Source organism: Petaurus breviceps, unplaced genomic scaffold, assembly GCF_028583685.1.
Source record: "Petaurus breviceps papuanus isolate PSGF00001 unplaced genomic scaffold, PetGlider_PUasm1.0 140, whole genome shotgun sequence".
Lineage (NCBI taxonomy): Eukaryota > Metazoa > Chordata > Mammalia > Diprotodontia > Petauridae > Petaurus > Petaurus breviceps.
The window spans coordinates 24,338,120-24,364,654 of NW_027185698.1; the positions used below are offsets into that span (position 1 = coordinate 24,338,120).

Consider the following 26,535-nt stretch of genomic DNA (forward strand, 5'->3'; position numbering starts at 1 on the left):
TGAGGTTACCTTTTTTTTTTTTTAATTAGAGACATTCAGCTATAGATTTCCCTTAACCTACTTTCTGGCAAATGATTTCTCTTTTTGAAAAATGTACGTACATTTTCAGACATAATCCAGGTTTTTGGAGGATTACACCCAGCAACGATAACACAATCTTGGGGGTGGGGGTGCCTATTTTAATGACAACCGAATGGTCCCGTCCTTCCTCCCCAACCGGTGCTCTCCTCACTGCAAAGTAAGGGGACGGTAATAATACAGAGCGATATCCATCACTTAAAAACAAAGCTTGGCCGGCCACGTCCCACTCGTAGGGGCGACTCAGCGGGTGGCTTGGCCAAACCTTCCACCCGCCCAAGAAGCAGCTCAGCCCTTAATCTCTTAATAGATCGGTTAAACAAGACTCCAGCTCCACGACGACGCCAAGTCTGCCGAGCCGAGGGGGAAGAGGCCGAGGATCGGCGAGGAGCGGCTCCGCGGCGATACAAAGGTGGCCCCGGAGTGTGCCCCCTCCTCCACCCCCACCCCCTACCCCCCACGCAGACTACAGAGTCCAGCATGCAGTGAGCCCGAGTGCGGAGCTGCTCGCTGCGCTTCAGGCGCACGGAAGACTGGGAAGTGAAGTCTCCGAGGGGTCGGAGTGGGAGAAGGCTTCGTGAAGCCACTTCATTAGCACCACGGCTCCTACAGGGGGGAGCAGGGGCTCTCTTCGGCCAGAGGTTGGAGTCGAGAGCTCGGTTAACTCCTGGGACTGGAGGGGGTGGGGTCTGTAGAGCAATTACTTTCCTCCTCCCCTCTGTCCCCGCCTCTGGCTTTGCTCCCATGGAGAATGGAGGGGGAAGGTAGTGACACGTGTCAATCAACCCTCCTCCTAACCTCCTCTTTCCCCTCCCCCTCGGTGGCGGGGATGGGGAGGAGGAGGAGGGAGCGGGAGAGAGTGGCGCGCGCTCCGGGGCTCGCGCCGAGGGCTCGCGCCCCCGCCTCGTGCCTGCGCCGCCCGTATGTAAATGAGGGCGCGTGACGCGGGACGCAGATGGACAAGGGAAGAGGGAGAATGGCCGCTGCTGCCGCCGCCGCCGCCGCTGCCGCCGCCGCTCAGTGCCGGAGCCCTCGGTGCGCGGCGGAGAGGAGAGGATTCCGGCGGGAACTCGATTCTTGGCGCCACCGCCTCATGCACTGTGTAGGTAAGAGAGACACAGGCCGGTTTCCCCCGGTCTCCGCGCGGTGGCTGCCTCGAGGAGTTTCAGCCGAGGGGGTTTTGAGTTGATATCTCCCCCGTTTCGGGTCAGTTCAATGGGGGAGAGGGGAGGCGGCGGCTCCTGGTCTTCCTTTTGTCTGGGGGGCCCGGCTTGGCGGTCTCCGTCCGCAATCGCTGCCTTCCCACCTCGTTGTCTCCGGGGGACTGTTAGTTCGGAACTGCCCCCCCTCCACCAACCCCCCCCTTCACAAGTGAGGGGATCATTCCCCCGGCGAAACTCTGCTCTTGCTTCTGCTCCTCCTCCTCCTGTCAGCGCAGGGGAGCGGAGGAAGCGGCTCCCGGCCGCGCAGAGAGGGAGGGAGGGCCGGCCGGCCAAGAGGAAACTCCGGGCTTGGGGTCGGTGGCGAGGAGAGGAGGGTACGCGAGGGGGGCTCGTCGCCCGCCCGTGCCCAGGGCGGGGTGTGGAGGGGCGGTCGGGGGGACTCGGCTGAGTTCAAGGAAGAAGGGGGGGAAGGAAGCTCCTCGGGGCGCTTGCAGGGATGGGGCGCGGAAGGCAGCGAATGTCAAGGGGAAGAAAGTGGGGGGGCTACGGATGCGAGAGCTCTGGCCTCCTCCCCGGGATCCCTGGCGCTGGGGCAGGCGGGGGGCACTTGAGCTCCTTGCGGCGGGAGGCGGCGGCGGCGGCGGGGCGGGTGGGGGGTGTGTGTGTACCTCTTTAAGAAGGAGCCGCTCGTGCGCTGACGGTTGGGATTTGAAGTTCTTCCTCCCTCTTTGGAAGTCTGGACGGATGGGGAGGGGGGGTGTTGCTATGACAACGGCACCCCCCCTTTCCCCTGCGGACGCCCCAACGGCTCTGGTCTCCTTTGGTATCATGTGACGGCCTCCACATACTACTCCCCCCCTCCCGGCTCCCCTAATTCATTCTCCTCCCCACCCCCCAAAGCCCCACCTTTTCCTTCTCGTGCTCACCCAGTTTGTAGGGCTTGCACCCGGTTCCCTTCAAACTTTTGTGTATTGGGGGGCCCATTCATGGGGCTGCTCCCTTCGGAGAGGGAGAGTTCCCACCTTGCTTTTGCCTCTGCTCTGCCGTAAGACGTGCGTTTGGAGTTCAGCAGGTTGGTTTCCTAGTCCAGGGAAAGAGAATAGATTATTTTGTAAGGGGCGGGGAGGTGGCGGTGGCTGGGGAGAGGGGGGTCGGGGCTGGGCGGGGAGAGGTTGTATTGTCTGGTCGCTTGCTTTGCTTTGGACAATAATACGAAGTATGATAGAAAAACAAGTCTCCTGCTTGTTTCCATCTGCTCTTGTGCCCTCTTGGTCACTCCGTTTATTTGTTTAGAGCCTTTAGGAGAGAATTCCTCATTTTCATGAGTGAAATGTGTGTGCGTTGTGTTACAGGACACCATTGATACAGGCAATCCGACTCGGGGAGATTTTTCTAATTAGAGACTTACATGTAGCATTTCTATAATTTGATATTGCTGCATTTAGACGGTACCTTGAGTTATCGGGGTGTCCAAAGGATAAAAAGTTGGCAGATGGTAGGGTTTGGTCAAGCGTCAAATTTCATCATTTTTAATATTTTAGTTATTAAAGAAACTCTAATGGGAGGATGGCAGAAAGTTTCTTCTGTTTCTTGAATGCGGTATGGGTGCATTTATATGATTGTTAATTGAAATTATTCAGTTAGGAAAACCTATTTTCACTTTCAGCTGAAAGACTGTTAAAATGTTAGTTCTGATTCTAACTGAAGCAGTTTCAGTACTTACGGGGTTGTATTCCGTGTCACTGTACTTTTTGAACAAGGCATATTGCAGTGGTTTTAACGACCAAAAATAAAAAAAGGAGGGAAGGATGTTTAGTTTTTCCATTCATCTCCTTTATTAAATGCAACGATGTGGGAACATTTGTCCTTGGAAAACTCAGAAATGCCACTAGCTTTGCCTCCCTTTTTCAAAATCGTCAGACTTTAAGAATATTTAAAAACAAAACCATTTATGATTGATAATTGAAATAAGTTCGGAACAACTTTTTGCTCTACATTACTGGGTGTTCAAATAGGATTAGAACTTGCTGAAAAAAATTATAACTAACATTGTGGTTTTTTATGCTACCTTTTAGCCGAGTGTAGGTGGAAACTGGGTGTGAATGTAAATTTTGGGGGAGGACAGGGCGCCTGAAGTCAGGAAGAACTGGGTTGGGGTTAGGCCTCACACATGTACTAGCTGTGTGACCTTAAACAAGTCACTTAACCTCTGTTTGCCTCAGTTTCCTCATCTGTAAAATGGGAGTGATAACAGCATCTACCTCCCAGAGTGGTTGTGAGGATAAAATGAGATAATAATCATAAAGCACTTAGCACAATGCCTGGCACATAGTAAGTACCATATCAATGTTTGTTATTATGATTAGTATTATTATTTGAAAGCTATTTCAAACACAGCCAGAGTTTGTAGAAGTTTTAATACCTAGTCAGGCCAGACTGTGCTTTTTAAAAAAAAGTATGTTTTAAAATGTGGTGGAAGGCATTGTGTTATTAAACTATATTATATGACAATACCCAAATCCATTAATGTATATTGGGACTGAATATAGCACAATATACTTAAATTTAGTTTTCTCTCATTACAGAAATGTTTAAATTAATTATATTCCTAATTCATTTACCAAATGAAAACTGTCTTCCCTTACCCCCACCCCCATTATTCAGTAGTTTAGTTCCTTGTTTCAAACTGTTTTGCAAAAAACTTAATCTTCTTGGAATTTGAAGATGATCTAAAAAGGCTGTTTTGTAAAGAACTACAGGGATGCTGAACAACATTTCTGGCGTATACAGTGAATGCAGAGTATTGCTGAAGTTTCTGAATCTGTCCTTAGCTTTAACTCACTGAAATAATTTGACTCATTCTTTCATAACTGTTATAATATTCTCTAGTCAAGGAAGTAGAGGAATAAGCTTATTTTATTATAGGTTTAATTTGGTGATCATAACATAATTTCTTAGTTATCTGAGACAATCAAGCAGTTTATCTTTAACTTGGAAAGGAAGGAAAGTTTTTAGCTTCCAGAAGTTGTGGTGGAATAGCTATTTAGTATACTATTATATTAGCATTGTCACTAATATCTGCCACCTTTTTGGTTCCCCTTTTGCAATCTTAAGGCCTTGTCTCCCTCTGTAGTATGTTACAACTCTAAGAACTAGGGGGATGATGTAATTTCAGTTTTTCCCTCTGTATTTTGCCTCCACTGTTCAGTCACTTGTGTACATTCTTCTCTTCAACAAACACTTAATTGAATGTCAACTGTGTGTTCATTAGTGTACCAACTCTAAAAGGGGGGAGGAGGGTTGAAAATACAGAAAAGCAAGACAGTTCCTTGTTCTTGAGGAACTCATTCTAGTTGTTCTTTGTTTAAGCTCTGAAAACTAAAAATAGAAGAAAGTCCAATCTAAAGTAAATACTAAATTACCCAAGGTGCTTTACTTCTTTTTTTAAGTCTGTAAATGATAATGCTTTACATTTCATGAAGAAATAGGACTTAGAACTGGAAGGGAACTAGATCATCATCTAATCTAACCTAACTCCCTCATTCTACAGCTGTGCAAACTTAGATCCAGAAGGGAAGTGACTTGCCCATGGTCACATAGATAATAATAAGAAACAGAACTAAGATTTGAACTTAGATCTTCTGGTTCCAGATCTAGTGTTCTTTAAACTACACTGCTCTGTGTAGTATTTTTTTCCCCTTTGGAAAGTGATTTTACAGCCAGTTTCTCATTTGGTCTTTACAGTAATCTTGTGATGTAGGCAGCATAGATAGTATATAAAAGAGAAGACCCAAATCCTCAAAAGTTGTGGCTTGCACAAGGCATATATGACAATTGACTTGTGGAAATGGGACTAGAAACCAGTTGTCTGTCTCTAGCTAACTTTTAACAGCCAATGGATAATAGAAAATTGATAATAAGTCCCCTACCTAATTTTAGCTCTAGTTTCATTTTCTTCTCCCATATATCCTTTTATGATAGGTACAAATGGGCATCAAAATGACTCATTTGAGGTTTTGTTTTTTTTTTTCCCTTGGCTACTCTGGAAGTGTAAATAAAAAAAAGAAAATGTCCCCAAGAAGAGAGAGAGGAAACAAGGGATTGAATAATCTATGTCTTATATAATTGAGTGGACTTCTTCATGGGATAGTAGAATTTTAGAATTGGACCTTAGAGATCATCCTTAGTTCAACATGTTATTTTAGAAATGAGGATATATTAGATATCTCCCTGCTTTATAATACTACAGAGATAAGTAGTTACATCCACTAAAAAAATCAGTACCAGATGTGAGCCACTGTAAATCTCCTAGAGTTAATCTTTCTTCGTGTTTTCTTATCATTCTAGCCTACCCTTCCCATGAGCTTTTTCAATTCAGAGCTATTCACTACTGCCTATATAAAGTGGCCATTCATCGAATTATGAATTTATCAGGGCAGAGGTATGAGTATTCTCTTCTTCTGATGTCTTGTAGGACAGTTGTAGGAACCTCATATCCAGATTACTTTAGAATTGTATTGATTCAAGTGTATAAATGCCTGGATTATGCTAACTGACTTCTGTCTTCCAACCAATCCTCTTATTGTTTCTATCCAGATTCAATTCAGTACAAGTATTAATGCTTACTATGTGCCAGGTGCTGGGAATACACATACAGGAGAAAAAAAAGTTCCTGTCTTCCTGGAGCTTATAATCTATTAGGAGAAAGCTACATTTACAAAGATAAGTAAATATAAAGTATATGAAAAATAATTTCAGAGTGGAGAAGGATTCTCATAGAAGGTGGTCTTTGAGTTGAGCCATCAAGGAATCTAGAAATTCCAAGAGGCAGAGGACAAGTAGTATGAAATCTGTCTGCAAAGGTAGGTTAGATTCAGATTTTAAATTAGAGCTTTAAATACCAAACAAGAGTTTGTATTTTATCCTAGAGGCAGAAGGAATCCACTGAAGCTTCTTGAGCAGGGGAAATAATGTGGAAAGACTTATGCATTTGCATATTAATTTGTCAACCATGTGGAGGATGGGTTGAAGAAGGTAAAGCCTGGAAGCATGGAGACCAATTAGGAGGCCATTTTGATTATCCAGGCAGGAGATAAGAAGACTCTGAAATAAAGTTATGATCACATAAGTGGAGAAAAGGGAGTATGAGAGATGTGGAAGGAGACTAGATAAGACTGCGTTGGATGGGATATATGGGATGACTCGAAGGGATGACCCCAGAAAGGATTACTGTAACATTTCAAACCATTGATTCACTGAATAGATGGATGTCTTTCATCAAAATAGGGAAATTAGGAAAGGCAGTGCATTTAAGAGGAAAGTTTGGTGTCTGTTTTAGATGTGTTGGGTTTGGGGGGCCTGTGGGATATATAGGCAATGAAGCTCAGATACAAGATAAGGGCTGGATATGTGAATCTGGGACTTCTATGTATAGAGATGATCTTGTACCCAGGGTAGTTGAGGAGGGAAAGAGAACCCAGGAGAGCCATCCTTAGGGGGTGGGACATAAATGAGGACCTTGCAAAAGAGACTGAGAAGGATAAGTCAGACAGGGAGAAAGGGAACTAGAAGAAAATAGTGCCTTGAAACTCTTGGAAGGAAAGAGTTTCTAGAAAGGAGAAGGAAATGTTGTTGGGTTAGTCAACTTTGTTAGGTACAGAAGGATCAGAAAGAATGAAGACTGAGAAAAGGCCATTGACTTTTGCAAATAAGAGATTGTCATTAATTGTCAAGAGCACAGTTTCAGTTGAGTAGTGATACTGGAACTTGGGTTGAGAATGGCAGGTGAGGATGTGGAGGTGAGGGGTATAAGAGAGCTTTTCCTAGGCGTCTGGTTATGAAAAGCAGGGGACCTTTCAGACAAAAGTGTAGAGGTATGGTAGGGATTGCTCTAAATGCCATCTAACCTCTCTTATAACAAGACTGGGAATTTGTAGGGATGGGACGATATCCATTCTAGGTTTCTTTGTTCAAAAGTTGACTCTGATAAAAATTGGTTCTTGATTACTTTTCTATTTCTTGTATTCAAGCCCTGGCACTATTGTACCCATATTATAGATAGGTAAATTGAGGCATCTTGGATATCCTGTATTAGGAGAAGTTTTTTGATGGTTTAGGCAGGACCAATTTGTCTTTTTTTCTGTGCCTCAGTATTCATGTATCTTTTTTTTAAAGGGAGGGGAGGAGGGAATAATACTGAGGAATTTTTGCATGCAAATTTTGAGATACTGTATTCTGGATCATTTTATACAGTAGAAGATCAAAAATCTGCCATCCTTGGGACCAAGCAGTGTGCGAATTTTGTATTTTTGCAGATGTTAGATATGGGCTACAGACTGGTCTGAACATATCATAGCCTGATTTCTGCGTGGTGCCGTCCCCTCCTTGCCCACGCTACTTTCCTTGGCTGGCCGCACGTGCGCACCCCACCCTGATTGGCTGTGCACGAGATAAGCGGCTGTTCCTGTGCCCCCCTACGTTCCTCTGACTTGTCTGACTTCCAGCCCTGGCCTTCGCTTCTTCCACCACAGTGCAATCCTGGGAGGAACAGCAAAGGTATGTGGATTTTGGATATGTAACTTTTCGATCTTCTACTGTAGTGATTCCTGCCTAATTGCAACATCTTAGCATTGTTGTGGTTTTTTTTTTCCCCAGTAGTGCTCCTATTTAGTGCTGTGAGGCATAAATTTATGAACCATCGGTTAGGGTCCAGTGCAGACAGCACCATTTCAGTTCCCTCGTAAATCGTTTAATTTTTTTTTTCTGTATTGTGGCTGTATCTGTATTCATCAAGATAAAATTATAAGTCATAAGAGAGTGACAGTGTAAATGGTCAATATGAACCTATCACTATCATTAGAAAAATAAGAGTGATGGGTTAGTTGGGCCAGCTTTTGTATGTGGATGGCAAATAATACTTTTTAAAAATGAGAATTGAAATGTTTTTAGTTGTGAATTTTGCATCATCTGAAATACTTGGAAATGTGTTTTATATTTCCCTGTCCACCCACCCCCACCCTTTGCCCCCCACCTCCCTTCTCTACTGAAAACAAACAAAAATATAGTTGGGAATTATCCAGTCCCAGTTTCCTCTCCTAAGCCCACTTGGAATTGTAGTTGCTTAAATTTCTTGCTGTCCTCTTCTTCCATTCATTCCTTTGGTAAATTAACAATTCTTCCTCTGCAATACTTCTTAGATTCAGCTGTTAATTCTACTGAAGCCTTTGTCCCGATCCTGATAATCTCAGATACAGCTTACTGAAATGTCTTTCCTGACTTCCCAGCTTTCTGTTTATTTTAAATCTGACACAAATAGTCATTCTCAACAACCAGTTTTATTGCATAGCTTAAAACCATAAGGTATCTCCCTTCTGCCTTTTTATATTGAGCGAAAACTTCTGGCATTGTCTTTAGTTCATTCTTTTGGTGGCTCTACCCTACAAGACTGTACTTATTCTTTCTCTACCTTTCTTTGTGTGTTAGCTCAAGATGTATCGCATATTTTTGATATGTTTTCCTGCCTCTTATCTTATTATAGACCTTTCTAAATTAATGAAGCAGTTTTACCAGTTCCCACTTCTCAGTAACAACTTCTACCCTTTGAAACTCAAGTAAAAATTATTATTTTCCTTCAAGTATTTATGCCATTTATAATATACAGTTATATAATATACCATATATAATTTTCCATACCATTAATTTTATTATAATTAACTATTTTTGGTGTGTATTTGTGTATTCTGTATATGTATTTCAAAGGATCTGTGATCTTGGTGATTTGAGTGCTCCCTTTGATGATTATAAGAAGTTCATGGCCATCCTTTACTGCTCTTCCATGTTCTCCCATAAATCCTTTGGGTGTGCCACCCAACCTGGTTAGGCATTTTCTTTCATTATCTTTATTAGGTGAAAATGAATGAAGTATATAAGCTATCCTCCATTTATCTCTGTGTTGCTATATGATTAGCCTGTCTTGTTTTCTTACTCTTGAATATTTCTTCAATATCCTTTACATTATTATTCCTGTATAATTCTTCATTTGTAATGCATTTCAGCCTTCTCATACCTAGCATGCCCTCTCCATTGCCCTTTGGGTGAGCCTCAACTTTTTTTCTAGTAGTCACAGTTAAGAGCTATACAATATCCTTGCAATTGTATTGGTTTTAAAAAGTTGAACTGGTTTCCGAGAGAAGCTTGGAGAAATTTTAAAAACTGCTATTTCCAGAAGTCAAGCATTCCTGCTCTCCACTTGAATTCTGAGCCCAGCTCATCCATTTGCATTGCCTCTCCAAGGTAATGTGTAATAATGGATCAACTTTCTGAGTTGTCCACCCAAGATAGTCTAGGTTATTCATCATTTGTTAATTGTTTTTGTGTGTGGATTGTTAGACTGAACTTTTGTAAGTGATTACTGATTTCAGCTAGGTATTGAAATGTTCTTGGGCTTGATGCAATGAACATAATGTCTTCTGCAAGCAGGAGCATCTGGAATGCCTTACTTAACCACCTTTTTTTATTTGGACTTTGTATTAGATATCCTTAGTGATTGTAGCTAACACCCTTGGCAAGCATATGCATCTTTGTTTTAGGCCTCATTTTATATTAATCAGGAAGGCTATCAAAAAGGTTACATTTTACATGGAATCTTCTATGATTATCATTCCACATACATGGAAGATGTCTTGTTGGGGAAGAACCTTAAAAGTAGTATTTTCCTGTACCAGTTTAAATACTTATTTTGTTTTTTATAGCTAGCAGTCACTAAGCACAGTGGAATCTTATATTCTTGCTTTGTTTCAGTCAGTTGTTTGACTGTAAAAATGTGGTCTGCTGTAAAATACCTTTTGTGGGGGCAACCAGGTGGTGCAGTGAGTAAGAGCGCTGGCCCTGGGGTCGGGAGACCCAGGATTGGTTCCAGCCTCAGATACTTGGCACCCACACAAAAAATAACTGGCTGTGTAGCCTTGAGCAAGTTACTTAACCCCAGTTGCTTTAAAAAAAAAAATACCTTTTGTGAAAGTCCCTTCTCCAGCCTTCCTCAGTATGCCTTCCATCAGTGTGTAGATTTTTCTTGCATCTTGTAGAATTGGAAGCATTTGAGTTGGTAGTTGTTGAAATTGCCTTGATAACCTTTTGCTGGTAATAAAGGTCTAAAGATATTTTCTATGGTATCTTCTCCCTTTTTTAGAGTTGACAGTTTCTCAATGCCCTTCCCTAAAATAATGTCACCTTCAGAGTTGCCCCCCCTTGTTTTTGCTATTGTGCATACATGATATAATCCAGCTGTTGTTCCCATCCTTTTATTAGAGGTTAGATGTGTAACTCTACCATCTTTAATGACATCTTTTATTTAAAAATCTTTTAAATCTTCCATTTTTTGTCTGTTGTTCCCTTTCAAGTTTCATCCTTAAATGTCTTTGGGATGAATGCTTAGTTGAGGAATTTTATATAGCTTTTATATAGTGAATACATGCACTATATAAATATTACACATTATATATGCACGTGTGTGTGTGTGTGTTTACACACTCTTAGCTAATTTAAAATGACCACCAGGGGTTTCTTCTGTTAACAAGTGTTCAGTAGTGGTCCCCAAAAAGGAACTTTTTTGAAATATTTTCTGAAAATGCTACATGGATATATTGTTTCAAATACACTAGATTTAGAGTTATACATCTTTGTGCTCTAATTAATTTTTACAAGGTTTAAATATTTCAAAATTATGGTTTCAAATTCTGGTTATTTCAGAAGGTTATAACTGCCCTATTTTCAGTCACATATCAGGTTTGGTTATAGGTTCTTTCTAGAGTCTTGAAGCTGTTCTCCATCTACTGGTCAGTTCTTAAAGCCTTATTCCTTGTCTGCCTCCAAGTTGCTTGTCTGCACTGAGCCTTCCTTTTCTCCTTTCCCATATCTTGCAGATATTACCAGGAAATAGGAAAGAGGACTGACTACCTGTTTATTGTCTTATCTACAACTATCGATTATTTGTACTTTTTGTTCTCCTGACAATTGGCAAGATTTAAGAGAAATCAAAAGTAGCCAATTACTAAGGGATTAGGAATTTAGCTTTTAAGAGAGTGTTGGAGGTTATCAGTTCTGTTCCTCTACTAGTCACTGGAGTATTGGAGCTCACTAAATTTCTTAGTTTGCATTTACTATGTACAAGGTGTACTGCATTTGATGTATAAATAGATAAGAAAAAATCCTGTCCTTCAGGAGCTTAAATTCTTATGGGTCATGGGAGTATAACAAAATGAAAAATAATTAACTGCAGTTCAAAGCAGAAAATTTTTTAAAATGGTGTTTAAAAAAAGATCGTCGTTGGTAAGAAAAAAATTCTTTTCATGGAGGGAACCAAAAGGAAGAAAAGTTTTGTAGCATTTTTTTTTCTTGAGGCTAAAGGTGCAGTTTCACTTAGGGACTAGAAATCCCATAGTTGGCCTAAAGTCAAGAAGGTCAGAGTAAGGAAGATAGCATGCTGGATATGTGACTCTAGACAAGTCATCAAGGCAAGTTACAGAATAGTTGCTGATCTGCCTGGGCAGAGTGAGTTTTTACACCAAGAGCAGTTGACACAAAATAAAATCACCTCTCCTGACCAGGAAAAAAATAAAAGCCAGAATTACTGTTGCTATGGGGTACTACCCCCAATTCTGAAGAGTAATGAGAATAAAGAAGATCCAGTTTCATTCTTAATCTCACTTTCCTGGCCAAGAATGCCAGGTATATCCCAATAAATATGTTCTTGACAATTTTAGAGGTGCTACTTTGGGTTTGATTGTACTTGAGTTATGTGTTAATACTTGGGCTCTGTTGCTCTGCCTTCCCTATATTAATTGTAGTTAATGATTTAGTTAAACATTTAAGTGCATCAAAGAAACTGACTTTAATAAAAGACTCCTTAGTGATTTTTTTTGTGATTATAATTACTACTTGACCTTCATCTTCCCCACAGGTAAATTACATAATTCAGTAGAATATGTGTATATGTATGTGAGTAGATAATCTCTCTATCTGTATACATGTAATACATATTTGTGTGTATGTATACATACACGTCGTGTGTGTGTGTGTGTGTGCATGTGTGTGTGAGAGAGAGAGAGAGAGACACACACACACACACACACACACACACGTAGATAACCAGAAGTGCCAGCTGCTTCTAACTCCACTTGCTAAACATGGCAGAATGAGTCTTCATTGTCATCCCTTCCTCCGTGGCTCAAAAAGTATGGAATCTTACAGTGAGAAGGGACATATATTCTGTGGGAAAAAACAAAGAAATCAGTGTGGCATGTGTTTGAGGAACTTATTCATTGCTATTTTTTCCATAGTAACACTTGACTTTAGCTTATTTGCTCTTCAACAGGCTATAAGAATAGTGCAATAATCTAAAGAAGATAAACTTTGCAGTCTCCTCCTTTGGTCTTTATTTGTCTTAGTTTGAACTGGTATAAATTTCCAGACATGACGTAATAAATCTATGACTACTTTGTAGCATTTGACAGTGTCAATTATTATTCATTCCTGAAACTCTTTCTTTACTTCTGAGGAACTATATTCCTGGTTCTCATCATTCCTCTGAGGGTTCATTCTGTACCTCTCCTGGCCCTGCCCCCAAGGTAATCCTCAAAGTTCTGTTCTCAGAAAACATCCTTTATGTCAACATACTAACCATTTGCTGTCACCTCTGTGTATATGATACCCACTCTCTAAGAGCTTTGCCTCTCTCCTCAATTCCTGACCCACATTTCCTCCTGGCTGTATTGCCATAACATTTAAACTCAAAATGTCATCTCTTTCTAGTTTGTCATCTTCCATTCTCCAAAATCTCTTCCGTTTACTGCCATATGTCTTGTAAAAAAGCCACTTCTTCCTCCTAGTGTCACAATGCCTCAAAACTTTGGTTTGGCCTTTCATTCATCTTTTCCCTTCCTTGCCCCTTATGGTTCTTTCTGCCTCTTTTAGTCTATCATCTGTCCTTTTCTCTCTCTCATAGTTCTTGCCCTCAGCTTAACTATTTTTACTTGGTTATATTTTACCACATTGCATCTCCCTGTTTCTGTAATACATTTGAAAGCCTTTGATAGTCTAACCTTATCCTTTTTCTCTGACCTTATTGTGCACTATTGGCTTTTCACAGTAACCTGCACTCCTTCAGAACTGGACCATGTCATAATTTTTGTTATCTGTCCTTTATTTTCTTGCCTCTGTATCTTTATGCTCTTTCTCTCCCTGAATTCTTTCTGCTCTTATCTGCTACCCCATTTCTCTCTTTAAATCTTGCCCATAATTCAAGGATTTCATCTCTGATTGATTGCCTCTCTTTCTTCTGTTGCTAGAATTCAGTTAACATTAAATACCTACAGTGTGCAAAGTGTAGTGCTGGGTGCTTCATGGCAAACCCTATGATGCAAATAATTTATCCCCATTTTACATAGGAAAAACTGAAGCCCAATTTGATTAAGAACTTACCCAAGATCATATAGCTACAAGTCTAGCATTTATTACCACATTACATTTCTGCTCTGATGTCACAGCACTTTGTTGGTATTTCCTACTAAAAATTTCATTTTTTCCCCATAGATTTAGAGGTGCTTTCTCTTGCTAGGCACTGTGATAAGTGCTGACAGTACAAATACTAGAAAACAAAATTCCTCTCCTCAGGGAGCTTACATTTTAATGGAGAAGACAATATATTAAAAGGATAGTGAAAGGGAGCTGGGAAGAGGAGAGATGATGGAGAATGAGGAATAGTTCTGCCTGATGGGAAAAGAAGAAATGACTGGCTGGGTGGGGAATAGGGGGAATGAATCTCTCCTTAAATTGTGGGTCTAGGTGGAGCCATCCAATCAAGCTGGGGCCCCAGGAGTATAGGGTTCTTCTCTAGATATGAGTTCCAGGACTAAAATGATCTTCCAGGATGAAGAGGTTGCTGAGAAATGATGGAGAAGTCTTGAGGAATGTGGCCTGGTGGGAAATAATAAAACTTGATGATCATAAAAGTTGAATGATTTACTAAACTTTTTCACACAAGTAACAAAAGATAGGTGAGACACAAACTCAGGTCCTCTTTCTTGAAGCATCCTCCCCTATTACTTTGTATACATGTTGCATCTTTTCCTTATGATATTATAAGCTTCTCAAAGGCCTAGACTGTGTTGTTTTGTGTGTATTTGCATCTATCTAGCACAGTACCTTACACATAGTCAGGATTAAATTAACATTTAGTTGGTGTATGTTTGATATGTTTGAACAAAAGCCCTTTCTTTGTCATAACTTTCATTAATATGTATTGCCAGAAGTTGATTTTCCTTTCTTATCATTTTAGTTAACTTCTCTATGAATCAGATCTGGGAACATTATTTTTTCTTTGAGGTAATTAAACTAGTAAAAACAGTTAAAGGTTCTAGTTTATTATTAGAGCAGGTGACTAATAATAAGAGCAAGTATTTTACTTAGCCTGTTAATAGGTAAACATGGTAATGTTATCAATAAAGAATAACAATAATTGTGAAGGAAGTAGAAGAAAAACTTTTTCTGAAAACTGCTTTCCTTCCAGTATTGGTTGAATAGAGCACCCTCATGTGTCTATCTGTAAGGAAATCATTTTAGTATTTTCAAAGAACAGGAACACAAAACCTCTGAGGGTATCAAGAACTCTTAGGAAATGAATTTACCTACCCCTCCTGTGCCAGATATACACCTGGCTGCACAATCAGACTTGGTCATTCCCAGCTGCTGCTTGTGCAGGTACCTTGGAGAAAATCCTCTCCTGACCCTCTTGTACCTACTTCCTGCCCCCATTTTATAGTTGCATGAGGCACACCTTGCTGGTTCTGGGCTACTGAGCAAGGGCTAGTGAATAAAAACTTCCCCTTACTCCCCACCTATCCTCTTCTCCCCCTGCCCCCTTTTCATTTTCTGTGTAATAGAATAAAGCACAGGATGAATAGGCAAGGATGTATTGCAGATCTAACTATCCTTCCTCAAGTCACTCCTTTTGAACCTTCCTGTTTCTTTTGAGGGCACCAAGTATCCTTCTAGTTACCAAGGTACACAAACCTAGAAGTCATAGTTAACTCCTAAGTCTCCTTCACCCCACATAGCCAATAAATTCCATTTTCTACCTCTACAATGTTTTCTGCACAGGGTTTGACCGGTTATTTCTTGGCAGAGTGCTTTAAAAGAATTGTCAGATTTAAAGCTTTTATGAATTTTTCTTTATTTTTTAAAGAAGACAGGTGTCTCAAATTTGCTTAAATGATTGTTCAGGTGTAAGCTACCTACCAGTATTTTATTTTAAATCCATATAATTTGTCCCTTACAGGTAAGGTTAATATTTTGAAAATAATTATAGCTTTTGTTTTTATGTCACATTTATTTCCCAGGATAGCCATCTTCTCCTCCTACTCAGGGAGCCATCCCTTATGATAAAGAATAAAAAGAAAGATGGGAAAAATATACTTCAGAAAAATTCCCAAGTTCAGTATATGCTGTATTCTAAATTCTTGGTCACTTACCTTTTTCAAATAAGAGAGGGAGGTATATTCTCATATCCTCCAAACAAGTGTAGTCATAATTTCATAGCATTCAGTTTCTGTTATTTTGTTATTTTTTCATTTATCTTGTCATTTTGTATTGTTTTCCTAGTTCTTCTAAGTCTTGCTGCTTCCCTGTGTTCTTCATATTAATTTTTTATGGCACAGAAATATTTACATTCATGTGCCATGAGCATTTACTTTGTTTCTAGATCTTTGCTCCTACAAAAAAGAGCTGCCATGTTTATATTGGACCTTTCTATCTTGAACTTCCTCGGGATATATGCTTAACAGTGAGTTCTCTAGGTCAAAGGATATGCATAAATGCCTATAGTATCTTTCTTAGCATTGTGTTAAGTTGCTTTCTGGAATGATTATATCTCTTCAGCTCCACCAAGAATGTTATTAATATGCCTGTTTTACCTCAACTTTTTTTATCAGTAGCTATTCTCATCTTTTGTCATCCTTGACAGGTTGCTTGGGTATAAGGTAAAACTTTAAAGTTGTTTTGATTTACTTTTCTCTTCATATTAGTGATTTTTGAAGCAGTCATTCATATATCTGTTGAGTTGAGAGAATTTTTATTTGAGAACCATTTAAAATATTTTTTTGACTATTTCTCCAATGGTGAAATGGCTTTTGATGTTATATATTTGTTAATATACTATGTAGTCTAGATATGAGTAAAAGGTACCACTTTAATAATGAATGAGAAGTTAACAGCGTTTTGGAAGGAGAATTTTTATTTTATTTTATTTTGCTTTTTGGAGGGCAATTGGGGTTAAGTGACTTGCCCAAAGTCACACAGCTAGTAAGTGTGTCAAGTGTCTGAGGCTGGATTTCAACTCAGGTCCTCCTGACTCCAGGGCCGGTGCTCTAGTCACTGCACCACCTAGCCGCCCCATAGGGAGAATTCTTAAAACTGATGTTTGGAAATTTTCCTATTGTGTATATTCCTATCATTATGTGATTTTATTGCTTACAATGATGTGATACACTCATCTCTATTTTTGTTGTTGTCCAGTCATTTCACTCGTGTCAAACTCTTTGTGAGCCCATTTGGGGTTTTCTTGGCAAAGATATTGAAGTGATTTGTCATATCCATCTCCAACTCATTTTATAGATGAGGAACTGAGGCAAATAAGGGACTTGCCCAGGGTCGTACAGCTATTAAGTGTCAGAGACCAGATTTGAACTCAGAAAAATGAATCTTCCTGACTTCAGACCTGACACTTTATCCATTGCTCCACCTAGCTGTCCAGTTCATATCTATAAACTTTAAAAAACAAAGATAAAACCTTGGAAACTTAATTTTCTTAACCTCTTTAAAAATCTTTCAACTAGAGAGTTTTGCTGACTTTTGAATCTTTTTGTTAAATATAAAAATGAAACAAGTTTGGATTAATCTTCAAGAATAATTGATTGACATTATGGAAGACAGAAATTTACTAACTGAATTGTAATAGAATGACTAGCATGATATAATATTTTTTTAAAAACCCACAAAAACACAACAACATGGTATAATGCACTTTTTCCATTTGGAACCATGTATTTGTGAGGTGTCCTTTTCAGTTATGATATTTATGTCTATAAATAAACATACATATGTTGGGGGTACATGCTTACATTTATTTTACTCATAGTAATATGATGAGAAAAGTTTGTAGAACACAGTAAATGCTTCTCTCCTTTCCCCCTTTCCTCCACGGGCTTTAGGTAGTACATATGTCATGTAATTTGACCTAAACACAGACACAATCACATGTGCCTGCACACACACCTTGAATTTTCATTGCTTACAGTATTAATATGTGACTTTGTACCCCTTATTTCAGATAATTTTGTGTTCTTCATTGCCATGTATTCATATTTGCTGTAGTATTGTCTCTTGCGACCTTATAGAAAGAACACTGGACCTAGACTCAGAAACCTGGATGTGAATTCTGGCTTTGTCACTTGCCAGCTGTCTGACCCTAGAGAAGTCATTTGACCTCTGTTAGCCCCTTTATCATATAAATGTAAAACTTTCAATGGCAGCTCCAATTTTTATATGATACTTCATAATTTACAAAGCACTTCCCTCACAACAGCACTGTGAGATATTTTAGAATAGTAAACTAAGTCCTAGAAAAGGGAAGTTAAATATATAGCTTCTAAGTTGCAGAGGCAGGATATGAACCCAGGTCTTCTTAGTCCAAACTTAATGCATTTTCCTACTATGCTATTCTGACTTTATATGCAAAATTGCGAGGGAAATAACTTTAAAAACTGTAAATTACTATATAAAATATTCTTTAGCAATTATAGCTATTGCTATCATCACTTCTGATCTTATTTATTTTTTCTTGTCTTTTTTATTCATTCATTGACTTTTATCTTTTATTACTTCTTTCATGCTTTTTATTTTCCCCTTGAAAAGACTGTACCTTGTAGAAAGAAAAGGATGCTCTGGCAGCCAGTGTCTGTTAAAAAAGATCAGTCTTAACTATATCCAGTGTAGGCCTTTCAGTATGTAGATGTGCCCTACGTGCCAAAGATGGTTTTAATTTTTTTTTCACCTCCTCTGGTGGGGAAGTGAAAAAGAGGTGTGTTGGGGGGGGGGGGTGAGGGAGTGTTATTTTTAGAGTAGTTTCCTCAGCTTGAGAGTTCCAGAAAGCAGTACGCAAATTTTAGAACGTAATGTGTCCTAATGAATGTTGTTCCCTTCAAAATAATCACTCTGGGAGATTACATATTTATTTCAAATATATGCTGCCATTTCAAAATGTATTTGGGACTCTGGAAAGCTTAGGGGATAGTCTTTTGCCCTGGATCCACCTGGGAGCTTACCACCATCATCCAAGGGAACCAGGCTCAATTTTGTAGTCTTTGATTTTCTTTCTCTCCTTAACCTCCATATATTTATAAGTAATTGGGATTCTCTTGTAATATCCCTGGCATCCATTATCTTCTTTATTTCTATTCCTACGGATGCCATGGTAGTTCAGGTTCTTGTTATGTTTTCCATTCTAGAATCAATATCCATTCAGTTCAGTATCTTATTATTGCACAGTGAGAATTAGTGAGAATGATGACCTAAAGGCATTATAATATGCTTGATCATTAAAGAAAGATTAAATTATGAACCTGTCCACATTGTCTAAATTCTTGATGCTTTTTGTTCTTGATGTCCTTTTATTGTACCTTTATTGATTCCAATATTTCACAAGATAGCTATTCCATATTTTTCCTTAAACAGTCTTGTCACTAATAGTACCACGACTACTATACTTATAGATATAGAAATGTATATATAGGGATATAGATTTAAATATCAAAGTCGTACAGTAGGAACTTTCTCATCTCACCTCACTTCATTAAACCTCAGTACCTTCATCCTTTCTTAGCACCTTCCATCTGGTTCCAGAAAAAACAAAGAGCTCCCCTACATAGTGACTAATACTCATCCTCTGTCTTTGATCCTATTCCCTGTTAACTTCTTGCAAAATCTTAGAGTCCTCAGCAGTGCTTCTTTCATGCCGATTTAGTTAGCCTCCCCACTGGCTTCTTCCCATTTAACTACCAATAAAAAGAACTCAGATCTGTCTTTTTTTTTTTTTAAGCCTTTCCCTTGGCCATATTTTCTCTTTCTCTTGACTGTTATACTTCTTAAATTATCTATACCTAAAGTCCCCACTTTCTTACTACCTATTCAGACTTCTTAAATTGTCTACGTAATGTCCCTTTTTTCTCATTACCCACTCATGCTTGGAATTTGGCCTGTCTTCTCCACTCTAATGTAACTATTCTCTTAGAGGTCATCATTAAGTCCTTATCTTCCTTGGACCCTAAAGGTTAAAACTGTTGACCACTCCCTTCCTACTGAAAATATTGACTCTCTAAGATTATCTTGAATTTAGCTTTTATATTTCTTTTACGTAGCTGTTTGTATGTTGTCTCCCTCATTAGAATATGAACTCCATCATGAAAGGGATGAGGGTTTTTTGTTGTTCTCCTTAGGCTTCTGCCTCTTGATGGTCTATCTTTCTTTGTCTCCTTTTCTAATTCCTTATGTTATTTCTCAAACCCTTAATGATAATGCTTCCTAAGGATCTGTTTCTTCTCTTGTTCTCTTTTGGCAATCTCATTTGTTCTCACACAGTTTCATTTACATCTCTAGGAAGATTCATTTTCCAAATCTGAGTCCCTTCTCCAGAGTCACCTCTCCCCATAGTGTGCCTCTTCTTTCCTAACTGAGTCAGCATATCTAAAACAGTTGTTTTTAACCCCTAAATCTTTTTCTTCTGAATTCATTATTTTTGCCTGCTGTACCATCATTATTTTAATTATATTAATTTTTATTAACTTGGAATCCCTTATCTCATAAATCTAACTGCTTACTAGATCTTATTGGTTATCTCTCTCTCTCTTTTTTTTTTTTTTTTAAAGCAATTGGGGTTAAGTAACTTGCCCAAGGTTACACGGCCAGTTATTTCTGGGTGTGGTGCTGAGTATCTGAGCCCTGGATTTGATCTCCAGGTCATCCCGACACTGGAGCAGGTGCTCTTACTCGTTGAGCCAACTGGCCGCCCCTAAGCAATTGGGGTTAAGTAACTTGCTCAAGGTTACACGGCCAGGTGTTTCTGGGTGGGTGCTGTGTCTGAGCCCGGGATTCGATCTCCAGGTCTTCTCAACACTGGAGCCGGTGCTCTTACTCGTTGAGCCACCTGGGGTTATATCTCTTTAACTTCTCCCAAATGAACTCTTCTATTCTTATTGCCTATCACCTGTACAGCATCCTTTCAGGCCTTCCCACCCCTTGCCCTTTTCTTCCAATCTGCCCTTTCCACAGGTGTCAAACTCAAAAAAAGAAGTAGATCCCTGCCAGCTGCATTTTGAGGTAGAAAACAAATTAATCTTATCTTTGTTGTATTGTATTTTTATTTATTTTGTTAAATTTTCCTAATTACATTTTAATTTGATTCATGCCAAAATTCTTGGCAGTTTTGCCTGACCACAAGTTTGACATCTCCTCTGCTTGTATAATCTCTTGCTCATTGCTTTTATTGTATCATTCCTACATCCAAAAGTCTTTACTGGTTTACCTTTTACCTGTAATCAAGGCCCTTTACAACTTTATATTGCCCTATCCTTCAAACCATACCCTCTCCATACTCTAGCTCACCTGGAAAATGCAACCGTCCTTGATCCTGTCCTTCTATTCTCCCCTATTTTGGTAATGACCTTCTCCTAATACTTGGTTGTGTAAATACCTTGATGTATTTATTAACCAGATAAAATTGTGTATTTTGTCTGTTAGTATATTATCATATGAGGCTGTATGGTTGCTGGTGGTAAGAACTTTATATCTTGCCTAAGCGTACAATAGGTACTTAATTTATATTGGTTTTATTGTTTAATTTTATTGTTGTTATTGCATTGATACCACTTTAGTTGAAATCTCTTGTTTAGGAGATGTTGGAAAGAAATTTTCTAGATACCTCAAATAACATTTAGGTACTAAACTTTTGGGGAGGTGAGGAAAAGTATGTAGCTTTGAGTATATATAAATAGGAGTAGGCAAAGCAGATGATTGACTGAAAGGATACAGGCCCCTTTTAGTTTTGTTTTTTTTAACAAATACACTTTTTTTTTTCCCGAGGGACAGTTGGGGTTAAGTGACTTGCCCAAGGTCACACGGCTAGTAAGTGTTAAGTGTCTGAGGCCGGATTTGAACTCAGGTCCTCCTAACTCCAGGCCAACTATATTCACTGTGCCACTTAGCCTCCCTAAATATGCATATTTTTAATGCTTGAAAATGCCATTTTTAGTTTTATTTAATATTCCTTTCTTTAGCCAGAGACAAGCATTTTATTCTTCTTCATATTTTCCTAAATACTTTTAAACTAAAAATTACTTTGTAATCCTATACAAATTACTTTGAGAATTATTTTATATGGATTAATGTCAGGCTTTTTATGTAAGTGAAATATGTGACTTTTTTTCTTAAATTTACACATCAACATTCCTATAATTTTTGCTTCTCTGTAAAATGCCTCCAAAATTTTGGTTTCTATTTTTTTAATAATAAAGTGCTAATCAATTAAGAGGCAGTATTTTTGTCATGGATAAAGTACTGATCCTGGAATCATGAGGACCTGAATTCAGCTCAGCCTCTGAAACATACTGGCTATATGACCCTGGGCAAGTCACCTTAACGTCTCAGTCCCCCAGGCAACTCTAAAAATATAGGTTGTGTAGTTGTAGAGCAGTAGTGCCATCTGCCTATCAAGTTCAGTTAAAGGAAAAAAAAACCCAGAAAATAGTTGTAGCCTGGATATACAAGTAATTTTTTGTTGTGTTTCAATAGTTTCTGATTATTTGGGACCCTGTACAGGGTTTTCTTGGCAAAGATGCTGGAATGGTATGCCATTTCCTTCTCCAGTTTTGTTTGTTTGTTTTTCAGATAAAGAAACTGAGGCAAACAGGGTTAAGTAAGTAATTTGCCTAGGGACACACAGTTAGTGAATGTTGGAGGCCAGATTTGAACTGAGGAAGATGAATCTTCCTGACTCCAGGTCTGGCGTTCTATCCATTGTTGCTCATCTAGCTGCCCCAGTATAAGTAAAGAAAAGAAAAAGAAAAGTATATGGAAATTAGATCAGATTTATTTGTTTACTTATTTACTTGAAGTCATTTTTGGGGAATGGGGGAGGGGCAGGATAGGCTTAGCCATCATCAAAACACATTACTATCCTCCAGTTTCTGGTTATAGGACATGGAGGAAAGGGGATACCCCTAGGGAACTTGGAAGAGAAGCACTCTACAGAGAATTGTACAAATCTGTGAAAACAAGGTGGACATTGAAAACAAGCTAGGAGGTTAATAAATCGGCTTAAAACCCAACAGTGCACCAGATAAGATGGTTCAGAGATGCAGAGAAAACACAAGAAAGGCTACTATTTATTGGCAATACTGGAAAGCTCCAGGAGGCTTGGGAAATGTAACCCTTAAGTGTACTTATAGGAAGTCCTCAGTTTGCTAATTGATCTTGTTTATAAAGTTGGTTTGCAAATTGCTTGAAAGGCTAGTTTCCAGGCTAACCCACAAAAACCTAAATTACCTGTAATATATTCAAAAATACTATATTATATAATGAAAAATAGTAAAAAGCAGCGTTGTTCTAGTACACCTACAAAGAAATGATTGCATCACCTGAAATCATTTAAAAAATTGATATTGAAGTGCTTGAGGGAAAGAGCAAGGTAGCATTTTGGAAAAACTCTGAACATAGAAGCAGAAGAACTGAGTGTTAAGAGTTCTAGTTCTTTCACATACTACCAATTGTGTATGACTTAGTTAAGTAGTTAAACCTCTCTGAGCCTCAGTTTACTTTTAAAGGGAATTATATTTACACTATCAATTTATTTAACTGGATTGTGGTGAGAATCAAATGAGATCATATATGTAAAAGCATTTTTAAATGATTTTTATTTTCATTAAATATTTCGCAATTATATGTAAAAGAATTTTTAACAATTATTTTTAAAAATTTTGAGTAATAAATTTTCCCTTCTGCCACTCCTCCGGACCCTTCCTTGAGAAGGCAAGAATTTTGATTTTGATTATACATATAAGGTCATGCCACACATTTCCATGTTAACCATGTTGCAAAAGAAACCACAAAAAAAGAAAGCAATAAAAATAAAGTTAAAGAAGTGGCTTCAATCTGAATTAAGAGTTCACCAGTTTTCTGGATGTGGGTAGCATTTTTCATTATTAGTTCTTTGGAATTGTCTTAGATCATTGTTTTAATCAGAGTAACTAAATTTTTTTCACAGCTGATCATTGAACAATGTTGCTTTTACTGTGTACGTTGTTTTCCTGGTTCTACTCCCTTCACTTTGCATCAATTCATATAAGTCTTCCCAGGTTTTTCTGAAACCATCCTGCTCATCATTTTTTTATAGTGTAGTAGTATTCTATCCATCAGTCATTCCTCCAACTTGTTCAGTCATTCCCCAATTGATTGGCATCCCCTTTGGTTTCCTATACTTTGCCACCACAAAAAGAGCTGCTGTTAATATTTTTTTTTTTGTACAAATAAGTCCTTTCTCTTTTCCTTTATCTCTTTGGGATACAGACTTAGTTATGTAGTTTTATCACCCTTAGGACATAGTTCCAAATTATTCTCCAGAATGGTTGAACAAGTTCACAATGCTACCAGTAAGTAGTCCATGTGTTGCAATTTTTCCACATCCCTTATAGCATTGTTATCATTTTCCTATTCGGTCATGTTAACTAGTCTGATAGATATGAGATGGTATCTCAGAGTTGTTTTAATTGGCATTTCTCTAGTAGTGATTTAGAGCATTTTCTTATGTGACTGCTGATAGCATTTTTAAAAATTTTTAGAAGCATTTTTAAAAATTTTATTAATCTTCTTATATGTTTACCACATTCACTTCCTGATTTTTCTGAAACCTACACATGCATTGAACCTTGGAAATAAAATGTTAAGCGAAACCACTTAACAAGAGAACTGATCTAATAGCATAGCAGAAGTTACTTGTAGTTCCCCATATTTTTGGTATTTTAGCATATATGATCACAGGCCATGATTCGTGCCAACAGCACTAGAATTCATAAAGATTTATTTTAAAAATTATTGATGTACTTTGTTTTCAAAAATTATTGATGTACTGTTTTCAAATCCATCATTTTTGAATATTCAGCCTCCCATTGAACTTTTACAAAGAAAAACAGTTAAGCAAAACTGATCAACAGTGCAACCATGTCTAACAGTGTATGTTGTGTTCACCTATAACCCTCCCATCTCTCAGTTGAGAAGAGGGTGTTTTATCTTCCTTCTAGTTAATCTGAGTTTGTCTACCTTTTAGTGTTAAATTTACCTTATTGTGGTTATTGTGTGTGGGTGTGGGTGTGTCTATGTGTTGTTTTCTTATACTTCCTTTTGACATGTAGCTCAAACACTGCATGTTTCTGCATGAAACTTTTCAAATTGTCGTCCCCCCTACCAGGGCCTTCTTTTCCAAACTACCTTGTATTTGTCCATTTAGTATATATAATTATTCCTTCCACATTGTGGGGATAGGGGGTGTAGCACCCCCATGACCGGGAAAATTTGCATAAAAATGTTTGGCCCTCCCTTTTGTACTGGAGAAGTCTGAATTTTTCTTCTTCTTTTATGGGGTGTTACAGTACCTTATTGTAAAATTTGGGTTAAGCATTTGGTCATAGGCTCTGTATCGTTTGCTAGTCTTCCCATGCTCTCTGTGACTTCAACAAAACGCCCCAAAATTCCCATTTAATTTCTTATGCTGACCCATGATATATCAAAAACCACAATAGGAAAAGTTACAATGTGAAAGCGATAGCTATATTTGCACTGACTAACTTAATGTTGGTGCTGTACATATTTTTCCCATTGGAATGTAATGGGGGGGGTCAGGAGAGATTAATTCTTTTTTTTTTTATTTGTGTCCCAAGCACCTAGCACAGTGCCTAGCATATAGGTATCTAATAAATACTGTGATTTATTATTCCTTTTTTAAAAACTCTTAATTAGTTCACATAAATCATAACATGTTTCTCCAAATTCCTTATTTTTGCTTCTTATAGCAAAATAATATTCCATTATATTAATGTACCAAAATTTCTTCCTTTCCAATTGATGGGCACCCACTTTGTTTCTGTTTTTTGTTGCCACAGTTGTTGGTTGCTATGAAAGTTTTGATTTATATTGGGACCCTTCTTTCTGTTGTTGACTTTCTTGAGCTATGTACCTCATAATGAGGTTACTAAGGAAATTGGTATATGAATAGTTGCAAAAACACTAACTGAAAAGGTGCATATTAATGTGATTATTTATTATGAATATGCATGTAGAGAATTAAGAAATGAAAAATTCTAATTCCTTTAGTAATTTCATACCATAACTTAGTGTTTTCTGATTAGTCAGTAAGCATTTATTAAGCCATCGCTTTGTTCCAGGTACTGTGCTTAGCCATGGCGATACACAGAAAGACAAGACAGTCCTTGCGCTTGTGGAGCACGTGGTCTCATAGGAAGATAATAAAGAAATGAATATATATAACTGATCTATATAAAGGAGAAATAGGAAATAATTAACAGGGGAAAAGAAGAGGGATTGGGAAAATCTTCTTGTAGAAGGTAGGATTATAGTTGATATTTTGAAAAGAAGCAAAGGAAACTGGGAGGTAGAGATGGGAAGGGAGAGCATTCCAAGCATAGGGGACAGCAAGAGAAAATGGTTAGAGCAAAGAGATGGAACGTCTTGTTCATGGAACAACTAGGAGGCTTGTCCCACCTTCCCCTCCCCCCCAATGCATTTTTGTAGAGAATAGGCATAAGGTAATGAAGTGCTTTGAATGCCAGAGAAAGGATTTTATATATGATCCTGGAAGTGATAGGGAGCCACTGGAGTTTATTGAATACAGGAATAACATGGCTGAATCAGCGCTTTTGGAAAATCACTATGGAGGATACATAGAGTGGTGAGAGACTTGTGGCAGGGCAGTTCAACTAGCAGACTGTTGTGATAGTCAAGGCATGAGGTGATCAGGGCTTGTACCAAGGTAGTGAATAGTGTAGGAGGAGAAAAGGGGGTATATTCAAGAGAGATTATTTCAAAAATGAAATTGATAGGCCTTAGCAACAGATTGGGTATGGAGGTGAGAGAGAGTCAGATGATACCCAGTTGTCATCCTCAGCTCCTTACACTCAGG

At 38.6% G+C, this 26,535-nt stretch overlaps 1 protein-coding gene and 1 long non-coding RNA gene across 12 annotated transcripts in view; one reads left to right on the forward strand and one right to left on the reverse strand.

The window, feature by feature from the left end:
- Positions 1-2,108, reverse strand: part of LOC138147043 (uncharacterized) — a 435,949-nt gene extending 433,841 nt beyond the window's left edge. For 7 of the 8 annotated variants that reach the window (XR_011164697.1, XR_011164690.1, XR_011164688.1 and 4 more), the window contains exon 1: positions 102-523. This is a non-coding gene — a long non-coding RNA (uncharacterized lncRNA). Of the gene's footprint in view, positions 1-101; positions 524-1,909 lie in introns of those variants that run through there. The other variant, XR_011164689.1, reaches the window with a different exon arrangement.
- Positions 958-26,535, forward strand: part of LCORL (ligand dependent nuclear receptor corepressor like) — a 168,964-nt gene continuing 143,386 nt past the window's right edge. Inside the window, exon 1 of one of the 4 annotated variants that reach the window (XM_069069151.1) lies at positions 958-1,184. In XM_069069151.1, the coding sequence (XP_068925252.1) occupies positions 1,034-1,184 (151 nt within the window). In that variant the 5' untranslated portion in view covers positions 958-1,033. Of the gene's footprint in view, positions 1,185-7,555; positions 7,797-26,535 lie in introns of those variants that run through there. The other 3 variants (XM_069069157.1, XM_069069171.1, XM_069069165.1) reach the window with 3 other exon arrangements.